The sequence below is a fragment of the Castanea sativa genome, chromosome 11, assembly GCF_040712315.1.
Source record: "Castanea sativa cultivar Marrone di Chiusa Pesio chromosome 11, ASM4071231v1".
NCBI lineage: Eukaryota > Viridiplantae > Streptophyta > Magnoliopsida > Fagales > Fagaceae > Castanea > Castanea sativa.
In genome coordinates, this window is record NC_134023.1 from 25754891 (window position 1) to 25780947 (window position 26057).

At 37.0% G+C, this 26057-nt stretch overlaps 1 protein-coding gene across 1 annotated transcript; it reads right to left on the minus strand.

Annotated features, from left to right (window-relative positions):
• Positions 1-23951: 23951 nt before the first annotated feature.
• Positions 23952-25598, minus strand: LOC142616280 (adenylate-forming reductase 03009). The gene is made up of 3 exons (XM_075789160.1): positions 24803-25598; positions 24228-24718; positions 23952-24173 (listed from the first exon to the last, which is right to left on the minus strand). Exons 1-3 carry the CDS (start codon positions 25596-25598, stop codon positions 23952-23954), a joined length of 1509 nt encoding a protein of 502 aa, XP_075645275.1.
• Positions 25599-26057: the final 459 nt, after the last annotated feature.

Sequence of the window (26057 nt, forward strand, 5' to 3'; positions counted from 1 at the left end):
GGACGACTGTACAGAATGGTGTTGGGGTCGTCGGGGATGTCGTCGTCGGCAAGAAATCGCGGTCTTGCTATGTGTATTCTCTTACGCCTTCTATCCCCCGCGATGATGGCGTTCTCTATCTCCTAAAAGTCCGAGGATATCGGATCGTAGCCTAGTATCAGGTGGGCCGCTCTGAGTTGCAAGTCTTCACTCATGAACACCTCTGAGCGTACCACTCGGTTCAGGTCCGCGACGTTACAGTGACTCAAGCGGGGGCACACAAGTTGTTTATCTGTAAAGAAAGACACCAAGGATAGACGAGCATGATCAAACTTTTAAGACATGTGGTAAATCAAAATCAAACAGTTTATAAATGCAAATGGCATTCTAAGATGTTTATATGGATTTATGGGGTGGGAAGTTAGATCCTAGGTCGCACCTGGATCTCCCCACTCAACTGGGCAGTGGGGGCCGTCGTGCCAGTTGCCTGAGATAATGAGGTAGTCGTCCTTCATGCCTTTATTGGACTTGGGCAGACAGGAGATTAACCTAACTACGCTAGAGCGGGATTTGATGTAATAACCTACATTGGTAAGTTTATGGCACTCGTACATAAAAACGACGTTGTGCCAGGTAAGGTTCAGACCCATCTGCTCGTTTAGAGCATCGACGCTTCCTAGAACTCTAAAGACGTTGGGAGCACACTGGTCGAGACACAACCGGTGGTTACGGAGGTATTTCCTGGTTACGGGTTTCATTGGGAGGGTCATCCCACCTTCTACGAAGGCGACCATCGGGATGATGACCTCTCCGGTTTTCCTAGAACTGGCCACAGCTTCCGCCGGGCAGTATTTCAAACCTAGGTCGCTGGGAATGTGATACTTAACTCTAAAACCTTCCATCCCAGCGGCGGTATCAACTAGACACTTAAATTTTCCCATTAGAAAGGAACGAAAGACTAAGTTCTAAGAGGGAGAACAGTTAAAAGGGGAGCCGAGGACAGGATCCGAGAAGAATGGGTTAAGGAAAAAGAATAAGCACTTACAGATCTGAAGTTATGCGAATTTCCACGGATTTCTGCGCAGAAAAGGTGATTATTGATGTTTTGATGGGATTAGCTTCTGAAGAAATAAATGAAGGTGCAGGTTCCCAAAGCGTCACGACGTGCGGGAAAGTGGCCTCGAAATTGTATTCGTCCCACCCAAATTTTCAAGGGGAAATAAGGGCCGTTGGATGCTCATCTCACCGTTGAACGTGGGAGACAGGGTGTAACTTACGGTAATAAATGCGTGCATTTTTGAAAATAAAACCGCCAAGTGGCATCCTCTGGAACACGGAACGATCTCCACACGCGTAGTTATTTACAAAACATGTGGGATGAGTTCTCGTTGGATCAAAACCCTATTTTTTCTCCTCGGATGCTGAAAAATAGAGTTTTGAGGGGCTATTGTGGGGCGTAAAAGGACCCAGGTGGGCATTTGAGCCCTTGGGCTCTAGCAAGGAGGGCCAATCTGTTCTTGGGTTAAGAACTTGTTAGTACTGCGGATTGGCCCATATGCCGAGAGTCCGAGGACACATCCGAGGGTGAGTTTCTCCTCGGACAGACCCAAGAAAACTCGTAAATTCAGTACGAAGGCCAAGGCAGAATTCTGGAAAGACTGTTGGTTAAAAGGGGGAAACCCTAAACCTTCTAGATACACCGGTGTTTGAGAAACACCAAGAGCAAAGGCTGCCACCTCCACATTAAAGACTCTGCACCTACCTCCCTGGCTGCATTAATGGGGAAGTGACCCCTGAACAGTAAGGCTGAAACTTTTGGTCACTATTCAAAGGCACTAAGGGAAGAAATATATCGGGGGGAGGGGGTTTAAGCAAACACATGGATAAAGCATCAGAAAATGAAGTACTGCGGATTGGCCCATATGCCGAGAGTCCGAGGACACATCCGAGGGTGAGTTTCTCCTCGGACAGACCCAAGAAAACTCGTAAATTCAGTACGAAGGCCAAGGCAGAATTCTGGAAAGACTGTTGGTTAAAAGGGGGAAACCCTAAACCTTCTAGATACACCGGTGTTTGAGAAACACCAAGAGCAAAGGCTGCCACCTCCACATTAAAGACTCTGCACCTACCTCCCTGGCTGCATTAATGGGGAAGTGACCCCTGAACAGTAAGGCTGAAACTTTTGGTCACTATTCAAAGGCACTAAGGGAAGAAATATCTCGGGGGGAGGGGGTTTGAGCAAACACATGGATAAAGCATCAGAAAATGAAGTATTTAAAGGGGGGTGTCTGTAACTAGAAAGAAAAAGGGGGAACCTTTGAGAAAGAAAGAGAAATAATACAGAGGTAATCCTCGGCTTACGTCCAAGGAGGTCTATTTGCAATCATCGTTTGTGATCTACAAGTGTTTGTAACTCTTAGCCTGTTATCAAGTTTTCAGTACCTCTAACCTAGATTTCAAGCCCACACTCTACAAATTTCATTGTTTAAGGCTCATTGGGCCTGAACCCGTAGTTGTGTTTGGGTCTAGGCACAATTGTGCACTTACAGCTACATCACAAATAATCATTCAAACTTAAAGCTGATGGTGAGCTAAAAATCGAACTATCTCCAGTTCTTCCATAGTGTCTTCGAGGACCAAAAATGTTAACCCAACATAAGAAAGTCATCCACCGTCAAGAGGTCGCCCGTGGGTATGAAGGTCGTCCATCAGGGAAGCACCTGGATGACCCCTTAACACTTAGAAATTTTCAGAATAAGTTTATATCCAAAAGCTTATAATCTGGACCACGTTTTACTATTACAAATTATGAGCAAAATCCTCACTTGTCACTCTAACTTTCTACTAAGTTCTTAACTTCTAATAGCAGTTGTAAAAGATAAGTCTGAGCCTTCTAACTTCTATAGTAGTTATAGAAGATAAGCTTGAACCTTCTAACTTTTATAGTAGTTAAGGAAGTTAAGTCTGAACCTTCCAAATTCCATCCACGCGGAGGAAGTTACTAAACAAGTAATCATTCCAAAGCTCACTATAAAAGGACTCATCCATATCAATGAAGGTAAGTTTCCACCACTCTTAAAGTTGGAATTCTTGAGTTCTAGAGAGAAAACTAACTTAAGCATTAGAGGGTTTTTGGTCAGTTCACCCTAGTCACCTTTGATCTTGTGTTTCTTTCTTTTTAGGCCTTCTAGACAACCTTAAGCCTATTGAAGCCCGGAGCATTCAACCTATTGATTTTCTGTGCATCATCAGTTGGTGCCATTTGTGAAAAAGTTAAATTTGTATTTTGCAATTTATCTTTCTTAGACAAAAGGCGGTATAGTCCGGACAAGGTCAAGGGTCACTAATCTAGGTCACCAAGAGAGTGGAAACGCTTCCAGCCACCCTAACCACGCTCACCAATCAACACCTGTTGTGTAACCACCTTCTGTCCAGCAAATGCAATCTATGGTAGCCGCCATGGCAAAGCTAACCTATCAGAACCAAGAGTTGACTTGGGAGATCAACCAAAGAAGGCAACGTTATGAACGGTGTGTGGAAGGACAAGTTCAGAGTCCAGAAGCTAGAGAAGGAGAAAATGTGGAGCATGAGAATCAATCAAGGGGTACTGCTTCACGTAGAGTGCCACACTTGGAGAAGGAGATGGATCAAATGAGGAGAGCTATAACGAAATGAGGGAAAATATGAGAATGACAAATCCTGTAGATGACTTGGTTCATTGAACTGATTCTCCTTTCAAAGCTTCCATCAATAGTCATCCCGTACCTTCTAAGTTCAAGATGCCTTCGTTGGATTCGTATGATGGGACACGTGACCCATGTGATCACATTGCCACCTTTAAGACCATGATGCACCTTTAAGACCACGATGCACCTTTAAGGGTTTTTAGATGAGATAATGTGTAGGGCCTTCCCACCACCCTTAAGGGGCCAGCACCAGTTTGGTTTAGCAAGATACCTCCAAATACTGTTAGTTCTTTTGAAGAGTTGAGTAAGTTATTTGTCAATAACTTCATTGGAGGTCAAAGGCATAAGCGTTCCTTGTCCAACCTACTGACCATAGAGTAAGGGGACAATGAAAGTTTGCGATCTTTCATCACTTATTTCAATAGGGAAGCCTTAACGGTAGACGAGATGGATGACAAGCTGTTGTTAGCAGCCTTCTACAATGGAGTTCAGCAGATTTATTCTTCCATAAGCTTTGTGAACAAGAACCACAGACCATGGTTGAACTCGTCCATTCAGCCTAAACCTTCATGAATGCTGAAAACACGATCATTGCCAAAAAGAGGAAGAAAGCAGAATGGATGGAAGCAGAGTTCCTTCGTCATCCAGAACAAGGCCCTCATCCAAAGAAGGCTCAAACAAGAGAGAAGAAGAATAGAGATAATAAGAAGACAAGTTTTTCTTTAGGACGAAGTCAGCCTTACACGCCTTTGAACGTTCCGCTTGACCAAGTGCTTATGCATATCAAGGATGACCCATCCTTGAAGTGGCTAGAAAAGATGAAGGGGGATCCTAATAAGTTCAATAAGAATAAGTATTGTCGCTTTCATAGAGATCATGGGCACGATATGAACGAATTCTATGATTTGAAGTAGCAAATTGAAAATCTCATCAAACAAGGGAAGTTGAGAAATTTCCTTGGATGAGATCACAAGGACGAGAAATTAAAAGGAAAAATAAAAAAGCCATCACGACCCCTATTTGGGGAAATAAGAGTTATTATAGGAGGAACTTCAGCTGGACAATCTTCCAAGTCAAGAAAGACCTACTTGAAAGTGGTGCAAAATGTCCAAATCTTTAGACGAGTTCCAAGGATGAAAGGGGCAAACGAGCAGGCCATTACTTTCATAGACGAAGACGCTGGAAGGGTCTATCATCCACATGATGATGCAATCGTCATCACTTTGCTCATTGCGGATTACACGACTAGAAGGGTGTTGGTAGATAATGGGAGTTCAGCAGATATCTTATATTACGCTGCATTCTAACAGATAAGGCTTAGTCGAGATCAACTTCGTCTAGTAAATTCGCCCTTAGCAGGATTTAGAGGAATGAAAGTACAACTAGTGGGCATTATTACTCTACCTGTAATGGTTGGAGCGTATCCACAATAGATAGCCAAGGAAGTAAATTTCCTCGTTGTAGATTGTTCGTCTTCCTACAATGCCATCATTGGACGACCAACTTTAAACAATTGAAAGCAATGACATCTACTTACCACTTATCAGTCATGTTCCCAATAGAGTATGGAATAGGGCAAGTACAAGGAGATCAATTGATCGCTAGAGAATGCTACTTAGCCATGTTGGCTATGGACGAACATGTATAGACGATGAATATAGTGGAGAGAAGGGTTATTGCAGAACCTATTGAAGTACTAGAAGACGTTCCTCTGGATAAGGATAACCCTGAAAAGCTTGCTCGAATTCGAACAAGTATGGAGGAAAAGACAGAGCAAGACCTCTTCCAATTCATAAGGAAGAGTATTGATGTGCTCGCGTGGAATCATGAAAAAATGCCAGGGATTGACCCAAGTGTTATTACTCATCGTTTGAATGTGTATCCATCTTCCAAGCCTGTTTGTTAGAAGAATAGAGTCTTTGCTCCTGAGCAAGATAATGCCATCAAAGAAGAGGTCCAAAAATTAACTATAGTAGAATTTATTTGGGAAGTCTATTACTCGGATTGGTTAGCTAATGTGGTGATGGTCAAGAAGGCTAATGGCAAGTGGAGGATGTGTGTAGATTTCACTAATTTGAATAAAGCTTTCCCTAAGGATGGTTATCCGTTGCCACGCATTGACCAGTTGGTGGATTCAATAGCAGGCCATCAGTTACTCAGCTTCATGGATGCCTTCTCAGGTTATAACTAGATAAGGATGGACGAGGCAGATCAAGAGAAGACATCCTTATTACCAGTTAAGGTTTGTTTTGTTACAAAGTGATGCCCTTTGGTTTGAATAATGCATGGGCGACTACTAGAGGTTGGTCAATTACATGTTCCGTCCATAGATAGGACGGAATGTAGAAGTTTATGTCAATGACATGCTAGTGAAGAGCTTGGACGAGAATAAACATTTGGACGACCTATAAGAGACCTTTGACATACTTGGACGATACAACATGAAGTTGAATCCAAGTAAGTGTGCCTTTGGGGTTTCGCTAGGGAAGTTATTAGGGTTCATGGTTTCCCAGAGGGGAATTGAAGCGAATCCTGATAAGATCCAAGCGATATTGAATATGGAATTACCAAAGAATATCAATGAAGTCCAGTCCCTCACTGGATGAGTTGCAGCTCTAAACAAGTTTGTTTCAAAAACTACAGATAAGTGTTTGCATTTTTTCAAAATTTTTAGGAAGACATTTGAATAGACGGACGAGTGCCAGAAGGCCTTCCAAGATCTTAAGGTCTATCTTACTACAGCTCTCCTGCTAAGTCCGTCCATACCAGGTGAGGAGTTGTATTTATACTTAGCAGTGTCTCCACATGTAGTAAGTTCAGCATTAATCAGGGAAGAAGAGAAAGTGTAGAAGCTTGTGTATTATACAAGCCGAGCACTAAGGGGGGCAGAAGGACGATACCCAATGATTGAAAAGTTAGCCTTTGCACTAATAACAGTTTTCAAGAAAGTAAGGCATTACTTCCAGACTCATGTCATCAATGTCATGACGGATCATTTGTTCAAGAAGGCAATGAACAAATTGGAATCCATAGGACGACTGATCCAATGGGCTATAGAGCTTAGTGAGTTTGATATTAGGTATTAGCCTAGAAGTGTAATAAAAGCTCAAGCTCTAGTAGATTTTATTGCGGAGTTCACTCCAAATCATGGTGACTTAGACGGGTTGGATGACTCAAAGTCATGGGTCGTCTATGTAGATGGCTCGTCCACACTACATACAGGAGGAATAGGAATTATACTGAAATCCCCAGAAGGGGATAAGTTGAGGTATACAGCTTGTTATATAGAGAGTAAGAGCGATGCCTCTCTAAGGTGCGTTGGGAACCCATCTTGGCTTGCAACCACATACATGACATACTTTATCAGTAGAAGCTGCATAATCCTTCTTTAGTGGATTGAAATAAGGGCCTAACATAAAGTTAATTAAGAAAAATATATTATCCACCCAAAGATTAAACAATACCTATTAATAAATAAAGATAGCAATAGCAGAAGCCGAAATTCAGAGAGAGAGGAGTACTAGTGGAGTTGCAGCCATTGATGGTATTTCTGAAGGCGTGAATTTGGAAGCCGTGGAGACTTGGTGAGAGAACCTTGTTATCCTCCTTTCACATGGTTGAGCCTATAACACCAGAAAATTGAATATCATCAGTAAATCACAAATTTAACAAAGCCCACAAAGCAAGAGAAAGTGAAATTGTTGGGGTCCTAGACAAATTGGAGAAAGCCTCTGATGTTGTTAATGTGACTCAAATTCCAATCCTTCACATGGTCAATCCATTTAGTAATGTATTTACCAGATATTGTACCTAAATGCAAAACATTGATCCAGGCAATATAAAAATCATGTACAGAGATTTTCATCAAATATATTTTCACTTATCTCTATTATTGTTTATTGTTGCCTTTCTTGTTTGCAGAAATACCCTTGTAACATTAAGAAAGAAAACATGAGAGTACAATTAGTTGTAACCATATATCAAAATAAAAACTAATAATCAGGATATATATCCTAAAGAATGAGGACCATTTAATTGTCAATTCATTCAAGAATTGTAAAACAAAGGTATTTGTAGTAGATTAAGATTTTTTTTAAAGGAAAAATAGACAGAGGTTTGATCTTTGCCAAGAAGACCAAGCAAGTAAGAAATAGATGAATACGAAGTCTATTCATACAAACAAAACTGTAAAATTAAATTGAAAACATATCAATAAGGAAAGGATAGAAAAACAATAGAAAGATAGAACATAGAAGCTGAATTTTGTGTTTCAAGTGATTGAAACTCCGAGCAAATTATTAAGAGTGCCAAAGTCCAAGTCTTTTAAGGAAGCAAGATAATAAGGTCGAGCAACAACCTCGTCGTCATCGTGTGCACCTTAACAAAACATAATTTGATGATTATATATTAATATGAGATCAAATATCTATTACCAAGTTTAGCCCCCATAAGTCCACGAAGATCCATTTGGGTTCTAAAGTTTTCTTACTTTTCGGTCATTTACAAATAAGCATGAACTCTTAAATCACCAATAGTATCTAAACAATATTAGACGTCATAGAGTCTCATTTTTTTGCCATGAACAATATGATACTCACTTAGAGTGTTACCATGTAAAAAGAGTTCGTAATTGCTTCGTAGACAATAGGATACTCATCAAATTATGATTTCATCTGTATTTTTATACAAATTTAAAGAAATTCGATCAATTATGTAATATGTATTATAACTAGCTACAACATAACTGGTTGGATAAATAATAGATATTTGAGTTGATAAAATCATAGTTAATTTTTTTCCCTTTCTTTCTTTGATGAATTACTAATTCGATTTCCATTTACTATTGCAGCCCAAGAGCTAACTATGAGGAAATTAATTTGGTGAAAACTGATTTGCTCAGCTTCATTCATTGAATAAAAACCCTATATATACAAGCTAAGAGGTTAAGCAAATGTTTAGCTCTGTAACTAACTTAATAGACTCATACACGTGTGAACAGTCATTAACAAATCTAACAAACTATGACACTTGCTTGACTAAACTAATCTTTTTACAACAGCTACAGATCGTTTACTGTACAAGTATCAGCCAAACTACATTGTCGTTTAGACAAACTTGGATTCATCTTGGACTCCTTTATCTCTGTAGCTCGAGGCATGATCCCTTGATGTCTTAGCTGTTAATCCTTCACCGATAGACCCTTCAAGTTCTGCACTATCTGCTCCTGCACTAGCTGCTACACTGTGTGACTGTCTGAGCTGCTCTGGTGTAGCAGCTGATGTAGCAGCTTGACTTGCTGCACTCTTTTGCCTTTGATACTCCCCCTTAAGATGGACTAAGGAATGATATATATTGATCAGTCTCATCTTGGACATCAATTCAGAAACCTATTTGTAACTCAAAGCTTTAGTTAACAAGTTTGCCAATTGACAGTGTGTTCTCAGATGATTCAATTTGATCACTATAGCTAAAACTTTATCTCTTACAATGTGGCAATCGATCTCTATATGCTTGGTCCTTTCATGAAACACTGGATTGGATCCTATATGCAGAGCTGATTAGTTGTCACAAAATAACAATGCTTCTCTATCATGCCTAACCTGCAAGCCTCTCAAAAAGTAAATAATCCACACAATATCACAAGTTGACACAGCCAAATCCCTATATTCTGCCTCAGCTGAAGATCTTGATACGTTGGACTACTTCTTTGACTTTCAAGAGACTAATGAATCCCCAATAAAGATGCAATACCGTGTTACTGACCTCGTTGTATCTAGACAAGATGCTCAATTTGAATCACTGAACCCTTTGACATGAAGTTCTGAGCTTGCAAAGAAGAAAACACCTTTCCCTGGTTCATTCTTAAGGTAATGCAAGACCTTCAGAACAACTGTATAATGAGGCTTCCTTGGATTTGCCATGAATTGGCTCAACTTGTGCACTGCAAAAGTGATGTCAGTCTTGGTGATGGTCAAATAAAGCAATCTGTACTGACTTGGATCATCAAGTAACTCACCTTCATACTTGCTGAGTTTCAAGGTATGATCCATAGGAACTTTAGCAGGCTTGCATCCAAGTAAACCAGTATCCTCTACTATCTTTAGAGCATATTTCCTTTGACACAAGGAAATTCCCTTTGCTATTCTAGCCACCTCCAAACCAAGAAATTATTTAAATTCCCCTAAATCCTTCAACATAAATTTCTGATCTAACAAGACCTTAAATTCCTCAACCTGCTTCTTGTCATTGCTTGCAATTAGGACATCATCAACATAAACTAACATCACAATGAAAAGACTCACCTTGCTGTCTGGTGAATAAGGAGTAATTTGCCTTAGACTGAACAAAGCCAAAACCAATTTAAGGCAGTAGAAAATTTGGAGAACCATATCCTAGATGCCTGTTTTAAGACCATAGAGTGATTTATTGAGCTTGCAAACCACTTGTTGTGATTGCTCCCCTTTGCTGTGAAAGCCTGGTGGAAGAGACATGTAGACTTCCTCATGCAAACTCCATGGAGAAATGCATTACTGACGTCAAGTTGGTTAAAAAACCAGCCTTTCATAGTAGCAACAACAAGCACACATTTGACAGAAACCATCTTGGCCACAGGAGAGAAAGTATCAATGTAATCAACTCCTTCTTCTGGGTAAAACCCTTAGCAACCAATCTGACCTTATACCTCTCAACTGAGCCATCGGATTTGTACTTCACTCTATACACCCATTTACAACCTATAGGTTTCTTACCAGGTAGGAGGGAAGTGAGTGTCCAAGTATTGTTAGCTTCCAATGCTTTGATCTTAGCATCCATGGCTTCTTGCCATTTGGGATTGCCAATTGCTTGGTGATAGTAAGTGGGTTCTGTGATTAAGGAAATGGAACAACAAAAGGTTTCATATGCAAGAGAAAGGTTATCATAAGAGATATAAGCATGAAGGGGGTGAGATGTACCTGAGGTTGAAAGGGAGTGAATTGGAATGGGAGCTGATGTTACCTGGTTACAATGATAGGCCTTAAGGTATGATGATGGCCTAGAAAGTCTTGTGGACCTCCTAGGGACAACAGAATGCTGATCAGATGCAGTGGAAAGAGAATTAGGTGCATCAGATGCAAGCAATGGAATAGGAACATCAATAGCATTAGGAAAATCCTGAATATCCTTATCAAAATCATGATGAATTTGGACAATAGTATCATCAGAGACGGTTGAAGATGATGAAGTAGAAGTAGATAAAGGAAAATCAAGAAAATTTGAGGAAGGAGCAGTTGGAATAATAGGTAAAGTAATTAGATTAGTGGATTGAGGAGATGTACCCGAGGAGAAAGGAAAAATGGTCTCATAAAACACTACATCCCTAGAGTTGAAAACAAAATTAGAATCAAGATCAAAGAGCTTATTTCCTTTGACATTGAAAGGATATCCTAGAAAAATGCATTTTCTTGCTCTAGGTGTGAACTTATGCTTTTGAGGATTGAGATTGGTGGCATAACAAAGACAATTAAAGGTTCTAAGATGAGAATAGGAAGGAATTTTGTTAAAAAGAAGCTCAAAAGGTGTCTTGTTATCAAGGAGGGGAGAGGGCAGTCTATTAATCAAATAAACTGCAGTAAGAACATAGTCGCCCCAAAAAGACAAAGGAACATTAGATTGTACCTGTAATGCCCTAGCAGTAGTAAGAATATGTTGATGTTTCCTCTCCACAACTGAGTTTTGTTGTGGAGTGTAAAACACAACTTAATTGATGCACAATTCCATTTGAGTTGTAAAAATCAAGAATGCCAAACTCTAAGGCATTATCAGATTTGATGGACTTAATTTTAGTTCCAGATTGAGTTAGAACCATATTGTAGAAAGAGACAATTAAGGATCTAACTTCAGATTTAGCTTTCAAAAGGAAAACCCAAGTTGCTCTAGAAGCATCATCAACTATAGTGAGGAAATATTTATGTCCATCAGATGTTAGAACAAAAAAAGGACCCTAAACATCCATATGTACAAGATCAAAAGAAGGAGAACATTTCTTATTATTAAAAGGAAAGGGAAGTCTCTTATGCTTTGCCAAAAGACAGATAGTACAAGATTTATTACAACAATGCTTAAGAAAAGGTAAAACATGGCTCAAAGACTGAACCTTCACATCAGAAGGGTGCCCAAGTCTTGAATGCCAAAGAGAGAACAGATTGCTAGAAATTGAGGAAGAACAAACAACAGTAAAAGTCTTGAAATTCTGCTTGATAAGGAAATTAGTGAGGGAGGTAGTGGCTTGAGATAGGCTTGAATCTTGTAACAAGTATAAACCATTATGCATTTGGCCCATTCCAATCGTGCTCCAACATGTAAGGTCCTATATAAAACAAAATTTTGACAGAAAAACAAGGCATATGGGTTGTGATTTAGTAAAGCACTAACTGACAAGAGATTAAAGGTGAAGGAAGGTACACAAAGAACATTGGTAAGGGTGATGTGAGATGAAAATTGTATGGTTCCAATATGTGTAACAACAGCAACTTCCCCATTAGGCAATTCAACCATAGTATGTGAGATTTCAGTATAAGAAGTCAACAATTACATTGAACACATTATATGATCACTAGCACTAGTATTAATTGCCCATGTTTCAAGACCATAAGCTCTCCTATTAACCATTTTAGCAGATAACACTGAATGCTTAAAGTTAATAGGATTACTTGCAATTGTATTAGATGGAAGAGCCACAGTATTGGCCACATGTGTTTCTTGACCTTTTGGGAGTGGCTGAGTAGAGCAAGAACCAATTAAGGCCAGAAGTTGTTGGTATTGATCATGAGTGAAAGTTGGAGCATGAGGTGCAGTAACAACTGAGGTGAAATTAGTGATCCCAGTAGATGTATTGCCTTGAAGCAAATCAAGATTGGATGAAACTTGATGGACTGTTGCATTCTTGTTGCTCTTAAGCTTAAAACCTGGTGGGAAACCATGCAATTTATAGCACTTATCCATTGTATGACCTAGCTTTCCACATTGTGTACACAAAGGTCTCTCATTCCCTTTGGAATTATGACCAGAATTAGCAATATTCTGTGATTTGGCAGCTAGGGCAATGGATTCCACTTTGAGAGAGCTACCTACAAACCTTTGCATCTCTTCTTAAATGAACAAAGAGTATGCCTTGTTGATTGGAGGGAGTGGATCCATCAAGAGGATTTGAGTCTTCACCTGAGAAAAAGACTCACTCAACCCCATTAGGAACTTCATTACTGATTCCTTTGCTTGAAGATTTTCAAGCCTTTGATTGATGCCACAAACACACTTTCCACATGTGCACAAACGAAAGGGACTGAAATTTCGCAGCTGATCCCATAGTACCTTCAACTGAGTGAAGTAATCAGTAATGGATTGTTCCCCTTAATGAATCTCAGCAATTTGCTTCTGGATATTGAAGACTTTAGGTCCATTCCCTTGACAAAATGTATCTTTGAGATTTGTCCAAATTTCTAGGGCTGTATCTCTATATATGATGTTTGCTTGGATTTTGGGAGAGACTGAATTGATAATCAAAGTCCCAGCCATATTGTCTGCTCTAATCCAAGCTTGCACAGTTGAAGGAGAATCCACCAATGGTGAAGAGATGGTTAAAGAACCATCTATAAAACCAAGCCTGTTCTTGGCAATCAGTGACTTTCTGACAGATCTTGCCCATGCAGAGTAGTTTTCACCTCCAATCAAAGGTTGAGATTTGAGCACAGCACCAGGATTCTCTCCAGATCGTTTGGATTGTATGAATCTTGTGCTGAAGAAGAAGTCTCAGAGGAAATATTTGCTGTTGCTGTTTCAGTAGCCATTGAAGAAGCTTGAAGAAGCTTTACTGAGATAAAAAATGGCGTTGAAGAAGCAACACTTGAAGAAGCTTTGAAGAAATCAACAATGCCGTTGAAGAAGTAAGGAGTGAAAGAAGAAGAGAAAATCAGTGAAAATCCCAAATTGAAAGAACCCTAGAATATCATAATGTTCTAGAGGTTTTGCTCTGATACCATATGAGAAAATTAATTTGGTGAAAACCGATTTGCTCAGCTTCATTCATTGAATAAAATCCCTAAATGTACTAGCTAAGAGGTTAAGCAAATGTTCAACTCTGTAACTAACTTAACAGACTCATACACGTGTAAACAGTAATTGACAAATCTAACAAACTATGACACGTGCTTGACTAAACTTACTAATTCTATTTACAACAGCTACAGATCGTTTACTGTACAAGTATCAGCTAAACTACATTGTTGTTTAGACAGACTTGGATTCATCTTGGACTCCTTTATCTCTATAGCTTGAGGCTTGATCCCTTGATGACTTAGCTGTTAATCCTTCACCAATAGACCCTTCAAGTTCTGCACTATCTGCTTCTGCACTAGCTGCTGCACTGTATGACTGTCTGAGCTGCTCTGTTGTAGCAGCTGATGTAGCAGATTGACTTGCTACACTCTTTTGCCTTTGATACTAACCCTTCATGACACCCAACAATCTACACATTTAGTGATAAGATTGGCACTTTCTTCCCAGTCCAATTCATCAAAACCCATCACTTATGTAGTTATGTTCCCTCAAGAAAAGCAACTTCACTCCTTCACACACACACACACGCACACACTATCCCTTTGTTTGTAAAAAGTGAATGGAAGTTTAAAAAGCCAACCATTTGCATAAAAAAAGATACCAAACTAGCTTAAACTAAGTAAAAACCAAACTTTCCTATACCAATATCTACTTATGTTCCAAACACACTAACCCTTTGTTTGCAACAACAAAACAGAAAGGCTTAAAATCCAAACATTTTCACTAAACTTAGATTCTAAATTGCCTAAGAGGAACTTAAAAACCAAACTTTCTCATACCAGTAATACATTCAATCCCAAATGCTAAAATTTTGTTTGCAACAACTGGATTAAAAATTTAAAGGCCAAGCATTTTCCCAAAAACCAGATACAAAATTAGCTCAAGCTAATTATCTATTAAAAAAAAAAGCTCAAACTTAATAAAAAACCAAACTTTCGGATACCATTTTTTTAAAAATAAAGGTCAGCTTGTATTTTCTCAGGTTTTTGCTTTATGGATATCTACCATGTGTTGCCTGAATCAAAGCAAGAATAGAGGCTTTAATAAGGTAGGTTTATATATTTGAATAGAATTAACTATACCATTTTGGACGTAAGTTAAGGCACATATCTGCAATATCTTAGAATGCCACTCTTCTCCCTGCATACCATTGCCTTTCAACAAAGAAAGATCTTGTGAAAATTGGAAGCTCTCAACAACATTAAACAAGAAAATGCAGAACATATTCATTTAACAAAATTGTGGTAGAACATACTTAAAATTCTGAGGATTTATAAGAAATCTAATCAGCCCCAGCTATCTGCCAACTTACTTTCTACAATGAATCTACTTGCAATAAAAGAAATGTATATCCACATGGGCATACTTAACACTATTGTAAAACCCACATACAGTATAGTGCCCAAGACCTAACATTTATAAAAATTCACCATCTTGACCCTTTAAGTTGAAGGAAGACCACTTCTAAAAATAAATGGTTTACAATCATCATAACATAAAGAGAATGATAAATGCAAGAGTCTACACAATAACACATAGGAATGTAATGGATAGTAGAGATGCCTGTGTGAACTCAAACTGTGACTCAAATTTTAAAGTAAATTGACAAAGTATTTTTATAAAATTTAATTTAAATATAATACGCCTTGTGCCTATCATAACTTAGATTGCAATACTAGATTAAGCAACTTTATTAGTGTCAAAAAGAAACAGTATGACAATGCAATATTGGCAGCGGGATCTTTTGAATTTTGATAGTTGTTTTAGACAGTATAATAATGAGCCACTAGGGTTGGTTCAGGATTTGTACATATGAAAAGTATAACGGTTCCCTTAAGCGTTGTAGCATTTTATTTTTTTAATTTTTTTTTAATGTACACGTTTCTTTAACATATATTATGAATTATAATTATAGATATTTTTTCATATATTTTTCTAATCGAAAAGTAGGGAGCCAATCCTACGATCCAGTACCTGAACTCTCTCATCGATTTTGTTCAAAATCTAGATCCTGATACCCTTGGTCTCTTGTGAAGTAACTATAGTCACTATTATAAGGCTATGCAGTATCTGGTAAACCTAACATGACTAAAGAAAGTAATTGTAAATACTCGATTTCACTCTCAATGAGTTTAGGGGAAAAAATAAAGAAAAAAGAGCAATGATGAAATCTAGGCATTTGTTGTTTCTTATTATTATATATAAGGACAGAGCTTCTGTAACTTAATTCATTATGTGAATATAGAAACCATTTCCAAAGTCTTGGTTCATCACCTTCAACTTATATGGTTTTCTCAAGCAAGTTGAGTATGGTATCAGAACCTGACTAGCACAGCGAGCCTCGAATTCATTGCTGATCTCCCTAGTGTGCGTTCTTGCTTAATTCAGTTTCATGTATTCAATCCCAAGTTTCTGTTCTTGCTTTTAGTTCAATCAATTTGCTTTCTTATTAGTTTATAGAATCAATTTCGCATTTTGATTTGATTTTGCTTTCCACAATTTTTCTTAATTAAATTAGCAGTGTTTGATCTCTGAATTCCTAAAATACATTTTTTGGGAAAATTCAAGTTCTTGATTGAATTTGATCTAATTGCAGTATTACTTGGTATTCATCTTCTTGATTAAATCAATCTTGTTGAATTTGATCTGATCTAAGTCAAATTTAATGTCTACTTCTGATTCTTAATTTCCTCAAACTACTTTGGCTCCTCAAGCCACTTCAGTTTGGGAAGATACCCGAGTCTATATTTGTTACAAAATGGTGATAATCTAGGCATAGTTCTTGTTACTCAGCCACTCATTTAAGATAATTGCAATACTTGGAGTAGGTCCATTCTTGTTGCTTTGAATGTTAAGAACAAGAGAGTTCATCGATGAAATCATTTCAGAACCATGTTCCACTATTGATCCTCTTTATAGTTCACGGAAAAAGATTAATAATATGGTACTATCTTGGCTTCTAAATTCACTGTCGAAGGACCTTGTAACCAGTTTGATCTATTTCAATACTGCTCAAGAAGTCTGGGTTGATCTCAAGCACAAATATTCACAAGGCAATGGCCCTCGAATCTTTGAGTTATGTAAGACTGTGTTCTCTAACTCAAGATGATTCAACTATCAATTCCTATTACACTAGATTCGAGGGTGTTTGGGATGAACTCTCAAATTACAGATTTTGTTCTTGTGGCATCAAACAGAAGAGTGCACTATGGCCCTTCTAATGGGGCTGAATAAAAGTTATGGAGTTGTAACTTGTAAAGGGACAAAACCTTCTCATGGAGCGTATGTTTGCGTTACAGTCTTTTCTCTTGTTCTTTATGCAGAAAAACAAAGGAAAGTTGGTTCAGGATAGGATGTGCATATTGAGTCAGCAGCAACATTATTTTCTAAGTCTAATTTTAATTCCTACACCAATAACAGGCCATCCAACAATCCCACAAATTCTGGTTCCATCAACAAAGGAAAGCCTAGACCTTAGTGCATTCACTATGGTTTGCTTGGCCATGTAGTTGATAAGTGTTACAAGCTACATGGATAACCTCCTTGCTAGAAATTCAAAGGTAAAGCTCAAATGGAGGTATTTCAGCTTCTGCAAATAGTGTCAACTGCTGGATACAGTGGAGATGATAATGTGGCTCTTACTCACACTTAAGGTCTGTTTGGATAGAACTTATTGCTGAAAATACTGTAACAAAATAATTTTTAAATGTGTGAATAGTATTGTGGGACCCATTTAAAATTTTTTTTTTTCTGAAAAAGTGCTTGTGAGTTCCATGAACACTGCGTGAATAGTGCATAAATAGTACCTCTGGTCTCCTGCACAATAACTCCATGTGCATGAACAGTACTTGTTACTGTTCACGTGCTAGAGAAAAAAAACTGAAAACGCAGCAGACTTACAGTTCACGCGCTAAAATGTGTTTGGATCCACGTTTTACTGCTGCGTTTTAAGTCTGCTACGTTTTCAGTTTTTTTTTTCTCCAGCGCGTGAACAGTAACGTGTACTGTTCATGCACATGGAGTTACTGCGTGGGAGACCAGAGGTACTATTCATGCACTATTCACGCACTGTTCATGGGACCCACAAGCACTTTTTCAGAAAAAAAAATATTAAAAATGGATCCCATAATACTATTCACACATTTAAAAATTAATTTGCTACAGTGTTTTCAGTTTTCAGCAATAAGTTTTATTCAAACAGATATGGAAGTGGTTAACAATTGACACTAGATATGGAACAAGAAACTCACCAAGTGGTTAACATCATTACTCAATCTGCAAAGGGTTTTAATGCTCATGAGATGTCAGGTAATTTCCCATATAACCGGCCTATTATGCCTTCCATATCAACTCATCCATGATTTCATCCATTGATTGGATTCTGACAGTGCAGCAATAGAACACATGGTTCACTCTCTAAAGTTTCTTCCCACAATCACCCCAATTGCTCACATATCTGTCAATTTGCCTAATGGAGACACTATCCAAGTGATTCACATAGAGATAGTTAGACTTTCATCTACCTTTATTTTAGAAGAAATTTTATGCATTCCCACACTTCTTATAATCTTGTTTCCATTAGTATACTCACACAAAATCTACATTGTTGCTGCATCTTTCTTCCAACTTACTGTATTATACAAGACTTACAATATTGGAGGATGATTGGGTTGGGTAAGAAGCATGGTGATCTTTATTTTTTGCAACTCATCTCAAGTGGTTTTACCAACTTGTATTTCATCTCCTGTCAAAATTTGTTTCCCCTTTACTTGCTAGTTCTCAGGTTGATGGCTCCTTTTTTGCATCTTGTAATAAAACTTCCTCTCTTGGTGACTCCAATCTGTGGCATTGCAGACTTGGACACCCTTCTTCTCATAGACTAGAGTTGTTAAAATCAATTGTACCTGATATTTCACATTTTAATAAATATGAAGTTTTTGCTTGTCCCATTTGTCCTCTTACTAAACAAAGAAGATATGTTTTTCCTAATCAAAATCATATTACTAATTTTGTCTTTGATTTAGTCCATTGTGACATATGGGGTCCATATCCTACTCCATCTTTGAATGGTTCTAAATATTTTTTAACTATTGTGGATGACCATAGAAGGACTACATGGGCCTATCTCATGAAAATAAGTCAAAAACTGCACCTATAGATCCACAATATGGGTGATAGTAACAGATCCACAATATCTTAGAAGGCAGGGTCTGGGTATTCTCAACCCTCTCAACTTAATTCTATTTTCCCTACTCCACCTTGCCATTATTCTTCTTCCATTCCTTTATTAATTCCTTCTACTGATACTGCACCTAAAGATTCTACAGATTCATCATCTTCTACAAATTTGGTCTTCCAAGAACAAGTTCTACCTATTCCTAAGAACTATGCTCTTGTTAATTTTATTGAACCACATATATAGATTCTCTTCCTAAACCGCTTTTGCCTCTTTTAAGACACTCTACTAAATCTCATAAGGTTCGTAATTACCTTAAAAGATTATTATTGTAAGTTGGCTACAAGTTCTGATGTTCTTACTTATTCAACTCCTCCTTCTACACCTATTACCAACGGTGAGGCTTACCCTATCTCTAACAATCACTACACCAAAGTAAGTCTATTACATCAAATATTAATACAACAACATTAGTATAGTGGTATTAGATACAATATTTCATCTACAAGTTAAAATTTGTTGCAATAGTATCTTAAAAGTCGTAAATTATCGCATTTAAAAAAAATTTGTTGCAATAACTTATAATTATCAATACTACATTAGGAAAATTTGTTGCAATAGATTGCAAAAACTTGAGACCAATCATTTTTGCAAACACACAACAAAAAAATTGCATACAATCTATTGCAATGACAAATATGAAACAATTATTTATTACAACGAATATATCGTTGTAATAAATTGTTTATTTCAACAACATATATATCATTGCATCAAAGTTTTCATTAAAATATCTCGAGATTATTGCAATGAAATTTTTTGTTGCCAAAATTTATTACCTTAAATTTTATTACAACAACTTGTATCAACTATTGCAATGACGGTGATTTTATTGCTATGATTTTTTTTTTTGTAATAAGCATTTTCACGCGATTCCCACTTTGATTCCTAACTTTTTTTCCACCACTTTTAGTCCCTATTCTGGAAAATGCGTCTCATTTTAGTTATTCCCGTCAGTGCCTTAACGGCAAAATCCTACGTGGCAGACGGAGCTATTAAAATAATAATAATAAATTTTATTTTGGCATTACGAAATGCCACGTCAGCATCTAAATTAAAAAAAAAATTTAACTAAATAAAAAAAAATTAAAAACAGAATTAAAAACCAAAAATCACATGAATTGAGATCTAAGTATGTCTTGAACAAAGAACAACAAGAACACAAATCCAGATCTAAGAACACAAACCCAAATCTAATAACACAAACTCAAAACTCACATTTTTAGTCTACAATCTCAAACTCACATTTTAGATGTTGACGTGGCATTTTGTAACGCCAAAATAAAATTTTTTGTTATTATTTTAATAGTTCTGTTTGTCATGTAGGATTTTGCCGTTAGGGCACTGACGGGAAGGACTAAAACGAGACGCGTTTTCTAGGATAGGGACTAAAAATGGTGGGAAAAAAAAGTTAGGTACCAAAGTAGGAATCACGTGAAAATGTAGGAACAAAAATGAGTTTTTTGCCAAGAAAGTTAAATTACCCATTGGACCCTTGAAATCTCTCTGCAATGCCTAAAGTAACCGAGTGCCTTTTGGTTTGGCAGCAAAAAGTAAATTTTTGTGTATTTAGTCAGGTAAACCTAGCAAGTGACCCAATGAGAACCAAATCTAAGTTCTGCAATAACCTCTTACATAATGGTACATATTCTTGGTTAAAAACTTTCTTTATTTTCTTTTCTTTAGGCTCATTGTAACAAACTCACAATCATAATGTCTAGATTCTAGAGAATTAATTGTTTAAATGGAAAGCTCAAATTACAAGTGAAACATATGTCAAAATTCAAGGTAATATTTGAAAAGTCCCTATATAATTCTTACAATTCTTACGTATTTGATCTCTAACCTTTATGTCATTTTTCAATTTGGTTCCTAACCTTGATATATACTATCAATTCCCAAGCCAATCCCACACTTATTACAACCAGGAAGATAAAAATATAACATTTAGCTAGATATCTTGATTCTTGACAAGAATAACATAAATATTGCAAAATCTTCTCAAAATTCAATGATCTTTGCCTCTCAAACTTCTTGTCATTGATGTTGAGTTCCTTGCTGTCCATTGAGCAAGTCACCATCAATGTTGAAGCTATCTCCCTCTTCGTGCTCTTAATGGGACTCCAAGGATTTCAATCCCAAATGCATGTCTAACGATTTCATTCGGTTGGTTTGGTTTGGTTTTTTTTTTTTGAAAAGCCCACGTGGTAAGTTACATGGCAAAAAAAAAAAATATTTTAATAAGATTGTTAGCCACATAAGATTTTTCCATCCACCACTTAATGGCGTCGATCTTTTTGACACAACGCTAAAAGGTTAGAGACTAAAGCTCCGTTTGGATTTGGTGTTTGCGTTTGGATTGTCTACGTTTTTGGCTTTTTTTTTTTTTTAAGTCCAGCGCCTGTTGCACTGTTCATGGGACATGAACAGTATATTAGGCATATGAACAGTAACCAAAACTCAAATAGTAACTTTTTTATTGTTTTCAATTTTCAATTTTCAGTTTTTGGCAAAATAAGTGGTATCTAAACGCATACTAAATTGACACATTTAAAAGGTCAGGGACCAAATTGAAAAATAACATAAAGGTCTAGGACCAAATACATAGTTTACCTAATTTTAAATTAGTTTTGTAATCTTTAAAACTTTCTTTTGTGATCATTTTAGAAGAACCAAGTCAAACTCATGCGCCAAACACTCAAACTAATCCAATTATAGTACATCTTAAGTGGCTTTCCAAGTCATATTCTGTATGAAAATTAAGAGCATCTCCCATAGGCTTTTCAAATTTTTGTATTGTTGTTTTTAAAAGTTTCTTTGTCACTAAGAAAGTTGGAACCTCCATCTTCTCTTAGGCAGTAGAATTGACGTCCCTTCCTCAGAAGGTGTTTGTGTTGTCCTATAATAACTAGTTTATCTCTAGGGCTAATGGGGTGTTAGGTTATAAATTGACATTAGTTAATTAATTTAATTACCTAAGTTGATTAACTAGGTCAAATTACATGCAATATTATTTTATAAGCCACGTAAGCTTCAATTGTGCTAACCGTGCACGCCGTTAGCCACGTAGCCATTTTTGTTAGGACATGTTTGGTAAACTGTAATAGGCGTTGTAATGTAATAGTTATTCTTATGGTTTAATTATTCTTTAGTTTTGTTATATTTTTATTACAAGGAATAGTTATTCCTTCTGAATAGCTATTCTTCAAAATGAGGAATAACTATTCATCTTTAAAAGGCTGTATTAGCTATTCTTTAGTAAGTGCAATAATTTCAAAACTTAATATATTTTCAAATAAACAAACTTTCCATATACATCTAACAATTATAAAAATAAAAAATCATAAAAAATAACACATATCTCTCTTAAATTTAAAAATAACAATTTTCAAGGAGATATAATTGTGTGAGTAAGATATTTCCTAAAATAAATGTTAAGTTTCTTTCTAATATTATAACTCACAACCAAACTAATGAATAGAATAGGGGTGTCAGTGTTTGACTCAACCCGCGAACATGACACGAACCCAACACGGGTTTTTTTGGGTTAGGGTTAGGCCTTAATGAATTTGGGTCATAAACAGGTCAACCCGAAAGCGACACGATAAGAAACGTGTCATAAGCGAGTCAACCTGCGTAACCCGCAATAGACACGTTTGACATGCCAATTTATTTGTGTCAACCCAAAATGACCCACTTAACACAGCCTGTTTAACTCGTATAACAAATAAATATTTATTTTATTTTAGATTTGTCAAATACCTTTTATATTCAACACATTTTAAATTTAAAAAGAAAAGTGAGTAATCACAAAAATTTACAAGGGATATAATTGAAAATTGAAAGTTTACAGACCCTAGAACTACTAGTATATATATATATATATATATATATATATATATATATATATATATATATATATATATATATATATATATCTATATTGGGCATAGAACTTGCACAAATGAAATTGGTTGAGCTTGTGGAAGATGTTATGAATTTGAACATCAACAAAGAATCTAGGGATAATAATCATGGTCATAGTTAGACTTAGTCTACTGTTTACTCAAATTCTTTCAATATTGATATTTAGCATTTGGCGAGTTCTAAGGATGTTATGTTTTTGTTGAATTATGTTATTTTATTTTTGTTAAACTTTTTTATTTTGAATTTGGGTTGAAGTGTATGCATTTCTTTTGGAGTTAGTGTAAAGAACTTATTTCTAGATGAATGTTATATTTTTGTTGAACTATATTATTTTGAATGTGAGTTAAAGACTTGAAGTGTATGCACTGCTTTTTAGGATGTAAAAAAAATAATTTCTAGATGAATGTTATATCTAATATTATGCTGTTGAAATGGGTTGTGTTACATTCATGTCAATCCAACACGACTCGTTTATTAAGCATGTCAAATAGGTTAGGTCAGGTCAACCCACCTTATTAACAGGTCAGGTTAGGATTGAAGGATCATGACACGATTATTAAATGGGTCGGGTTAGGGTTGAGCCATTTAGTCGAATACCCTTACCTCGACATGACACAAACTAGACACGCTAACCTGAATTGACACCCCTAGAATAGATTTAATTATTACATTACAACACACTTATACTAATAATAAAGATTACAATTCCTGTCACAATTCTCATTTAGTGTACCAAACGTACCCTTAGTGGGTTAATAATAGGAATTAAATTGATTACAAGATGAAAATAACAGAGATTAAATTGATTGCTACTAAAATATACAGACCAAATTGGCTATGAACTCAAAATGCAAAGACCAAAATGACATTTTTTGCCTCTATTTTATTTTATCGCTTAAATCCATAGCACTTGAAACTTGGGTCAACAGCCTATTATATGAGAAATTGAAGCAAATAAAGTATCAAAAGCAAATCGGAAAATGATAGTTTTACATATGGCAACTGTTTTAGAGTATAGAGTGATAAGGGATTTACGAATCCCATATGGGACCAAAGGCAGGAATTCCTGCATCCTTGCACGCATTAACAACATCCCTGCTTCCTTCTGGATTGCTGGTAACAATGACTACTTCAGTTTCCCAATTTCTAGCAGTATCAACGCTCAATTGAGATACATTAGGACGACCAAACACAGCAGTATCATGGACAATCACCTTGTTTTTTGGCCACCCACTTACCATTTCTATGATTTGCTTTCCAAAGTTTTGTTCAATTCCCTTGGCCACCCAAACTAAGCGCACATCAGCCGAACATGGTTGCAACAGGAATGACAAAAACACACAAATTCCTGAACCAGTTGCCACCAACAAAACTCTATCATACATGTTGACAAGATAAGGCAAGCCAGCAAAGTGCACTTTTCGAACCCATAAATGGCTTGGAGGATTCATCACCAAGGATTTTGTGAAATCACCAACAGCACCAGCAAGCATCATGTGCCCTTTCTTTCCATCAGAAATTATGCCAAATGCGTGCCATTCTGATAAAGGGGATGGACTAATCCTACCTAATAAGCCAGCTTTAACTCCGCCTTCAAACTTGATGATTGAGGCGTGGCCTGAAGGATTAAAGACCTCAACGGGGACACGTCTCACCGTCATCCATGGCAACATGATTAACAAAGTGATGGCTATTGTGAACCAAAACTCTTGTCGTTTGATCAACCTGGAGCCAAGGTCATTCATGTAGGATTTGGTTTTGGAATCATAAGAAATAGAGAGGATAATAAAGGCCCAAAGGAAGGCAAGAGCAGTCCACCCAGCAAAGCGGTGAGTTCGTTCATATACATTGTGATGGAGATGGCGAACTAGAGGGAACGCTGCCAAAGAAGATAGGCAGAGAAGGCTAAGGATGGTGGAGGCTACAACTATGATCTCAGGGGAAGTGTTTTCTCTATCTTTGAGAGTTAGGACTAAGGCATACATCAACCATGCAATTGAAGAGACACCACAACCACTATGTATCCCTCCGAGACTTTGGAGAAGAGATGTTGTGGCAGTCTTAAGATGGAGAGGCACCCATGACCTTCCCAACAACTTGACAGATAGCCAGAACACAACACGCAAAAAAGCCTCGCTCCTACACAGTGTCAAAGCAAGAATATTCACAATTGAGAAAAGTGCAGCTCTGTTCCTCGCATATGGGAACTGTCCCATGGCTGCAAGGACCAAGCCAGTAATGTTTAGAGCTAAGCAAGCAACAAAGAGTCGCTTGTACACTGTGAACAACCCTTGATCGAGGAGTATAATCGACAGCCTCGAATGTTTCTTTCGAGCTGCAGGCTTTGATGATGCTTGATCACTCTTACCAGCAGCCAAAAGTGGAAGTGGGCTTTGCTTGATTTGTTTCTCAAAGTCGTTCCCTTCTTCCACAACCTCCAAATTATCAATATCTATATCTGGGTGTTCGTCATCGGGGTCAAGATCACAAAAGTGGCTGCTGCTTTTACTTATAGACCTGAAAATAAAAGAAGGGAACACTTTGGAAGAGCCGAGCCAAGATATCTTGTTGCTCAAGGACTCTTCTGGTGTGGGTGCTTTGATGGCAAAGGGATCTGCATGAGGTTTGACCTCAAAAGCCACACCTCGGCAGCTTGAAAACCTTACTGTGCTTTGCATATTTTTGTACAAGGAAGAAAAAAAATATATAGTTAAGAGGATAAACAGACCTTGAGGGAGGGTTTCCAACTGTCTCTGGCTTTCATGCTCTCTGGAATAAGTGCTACTTATATAACCTCCAATTGGACTAGGATATATAGTTTACCAAAACAAAAAAAAAAATGTTGGACTAGGATATGTGAAAATAATTAGGTGTTATAATTGTTTCTCCAAAAAAAAAAAAAAAAGGTGTTATTAGGATAAGCGAATTGATATAGTAATTAGGGGAGTGTCTATTACACATAAATACATAGAAATTAATTGTGACTCTAAGTTATGTTTTCAAATTTGAAACTGTCACGATTTTAGTATATTTATACACTTGTTTAGATGTAAACAAGTTTTACAAGTTATTTTCCTAATAATAATTATATCTCAAATAATATGATATATCAGAAAAAATCATAAATTGGTCGTAAC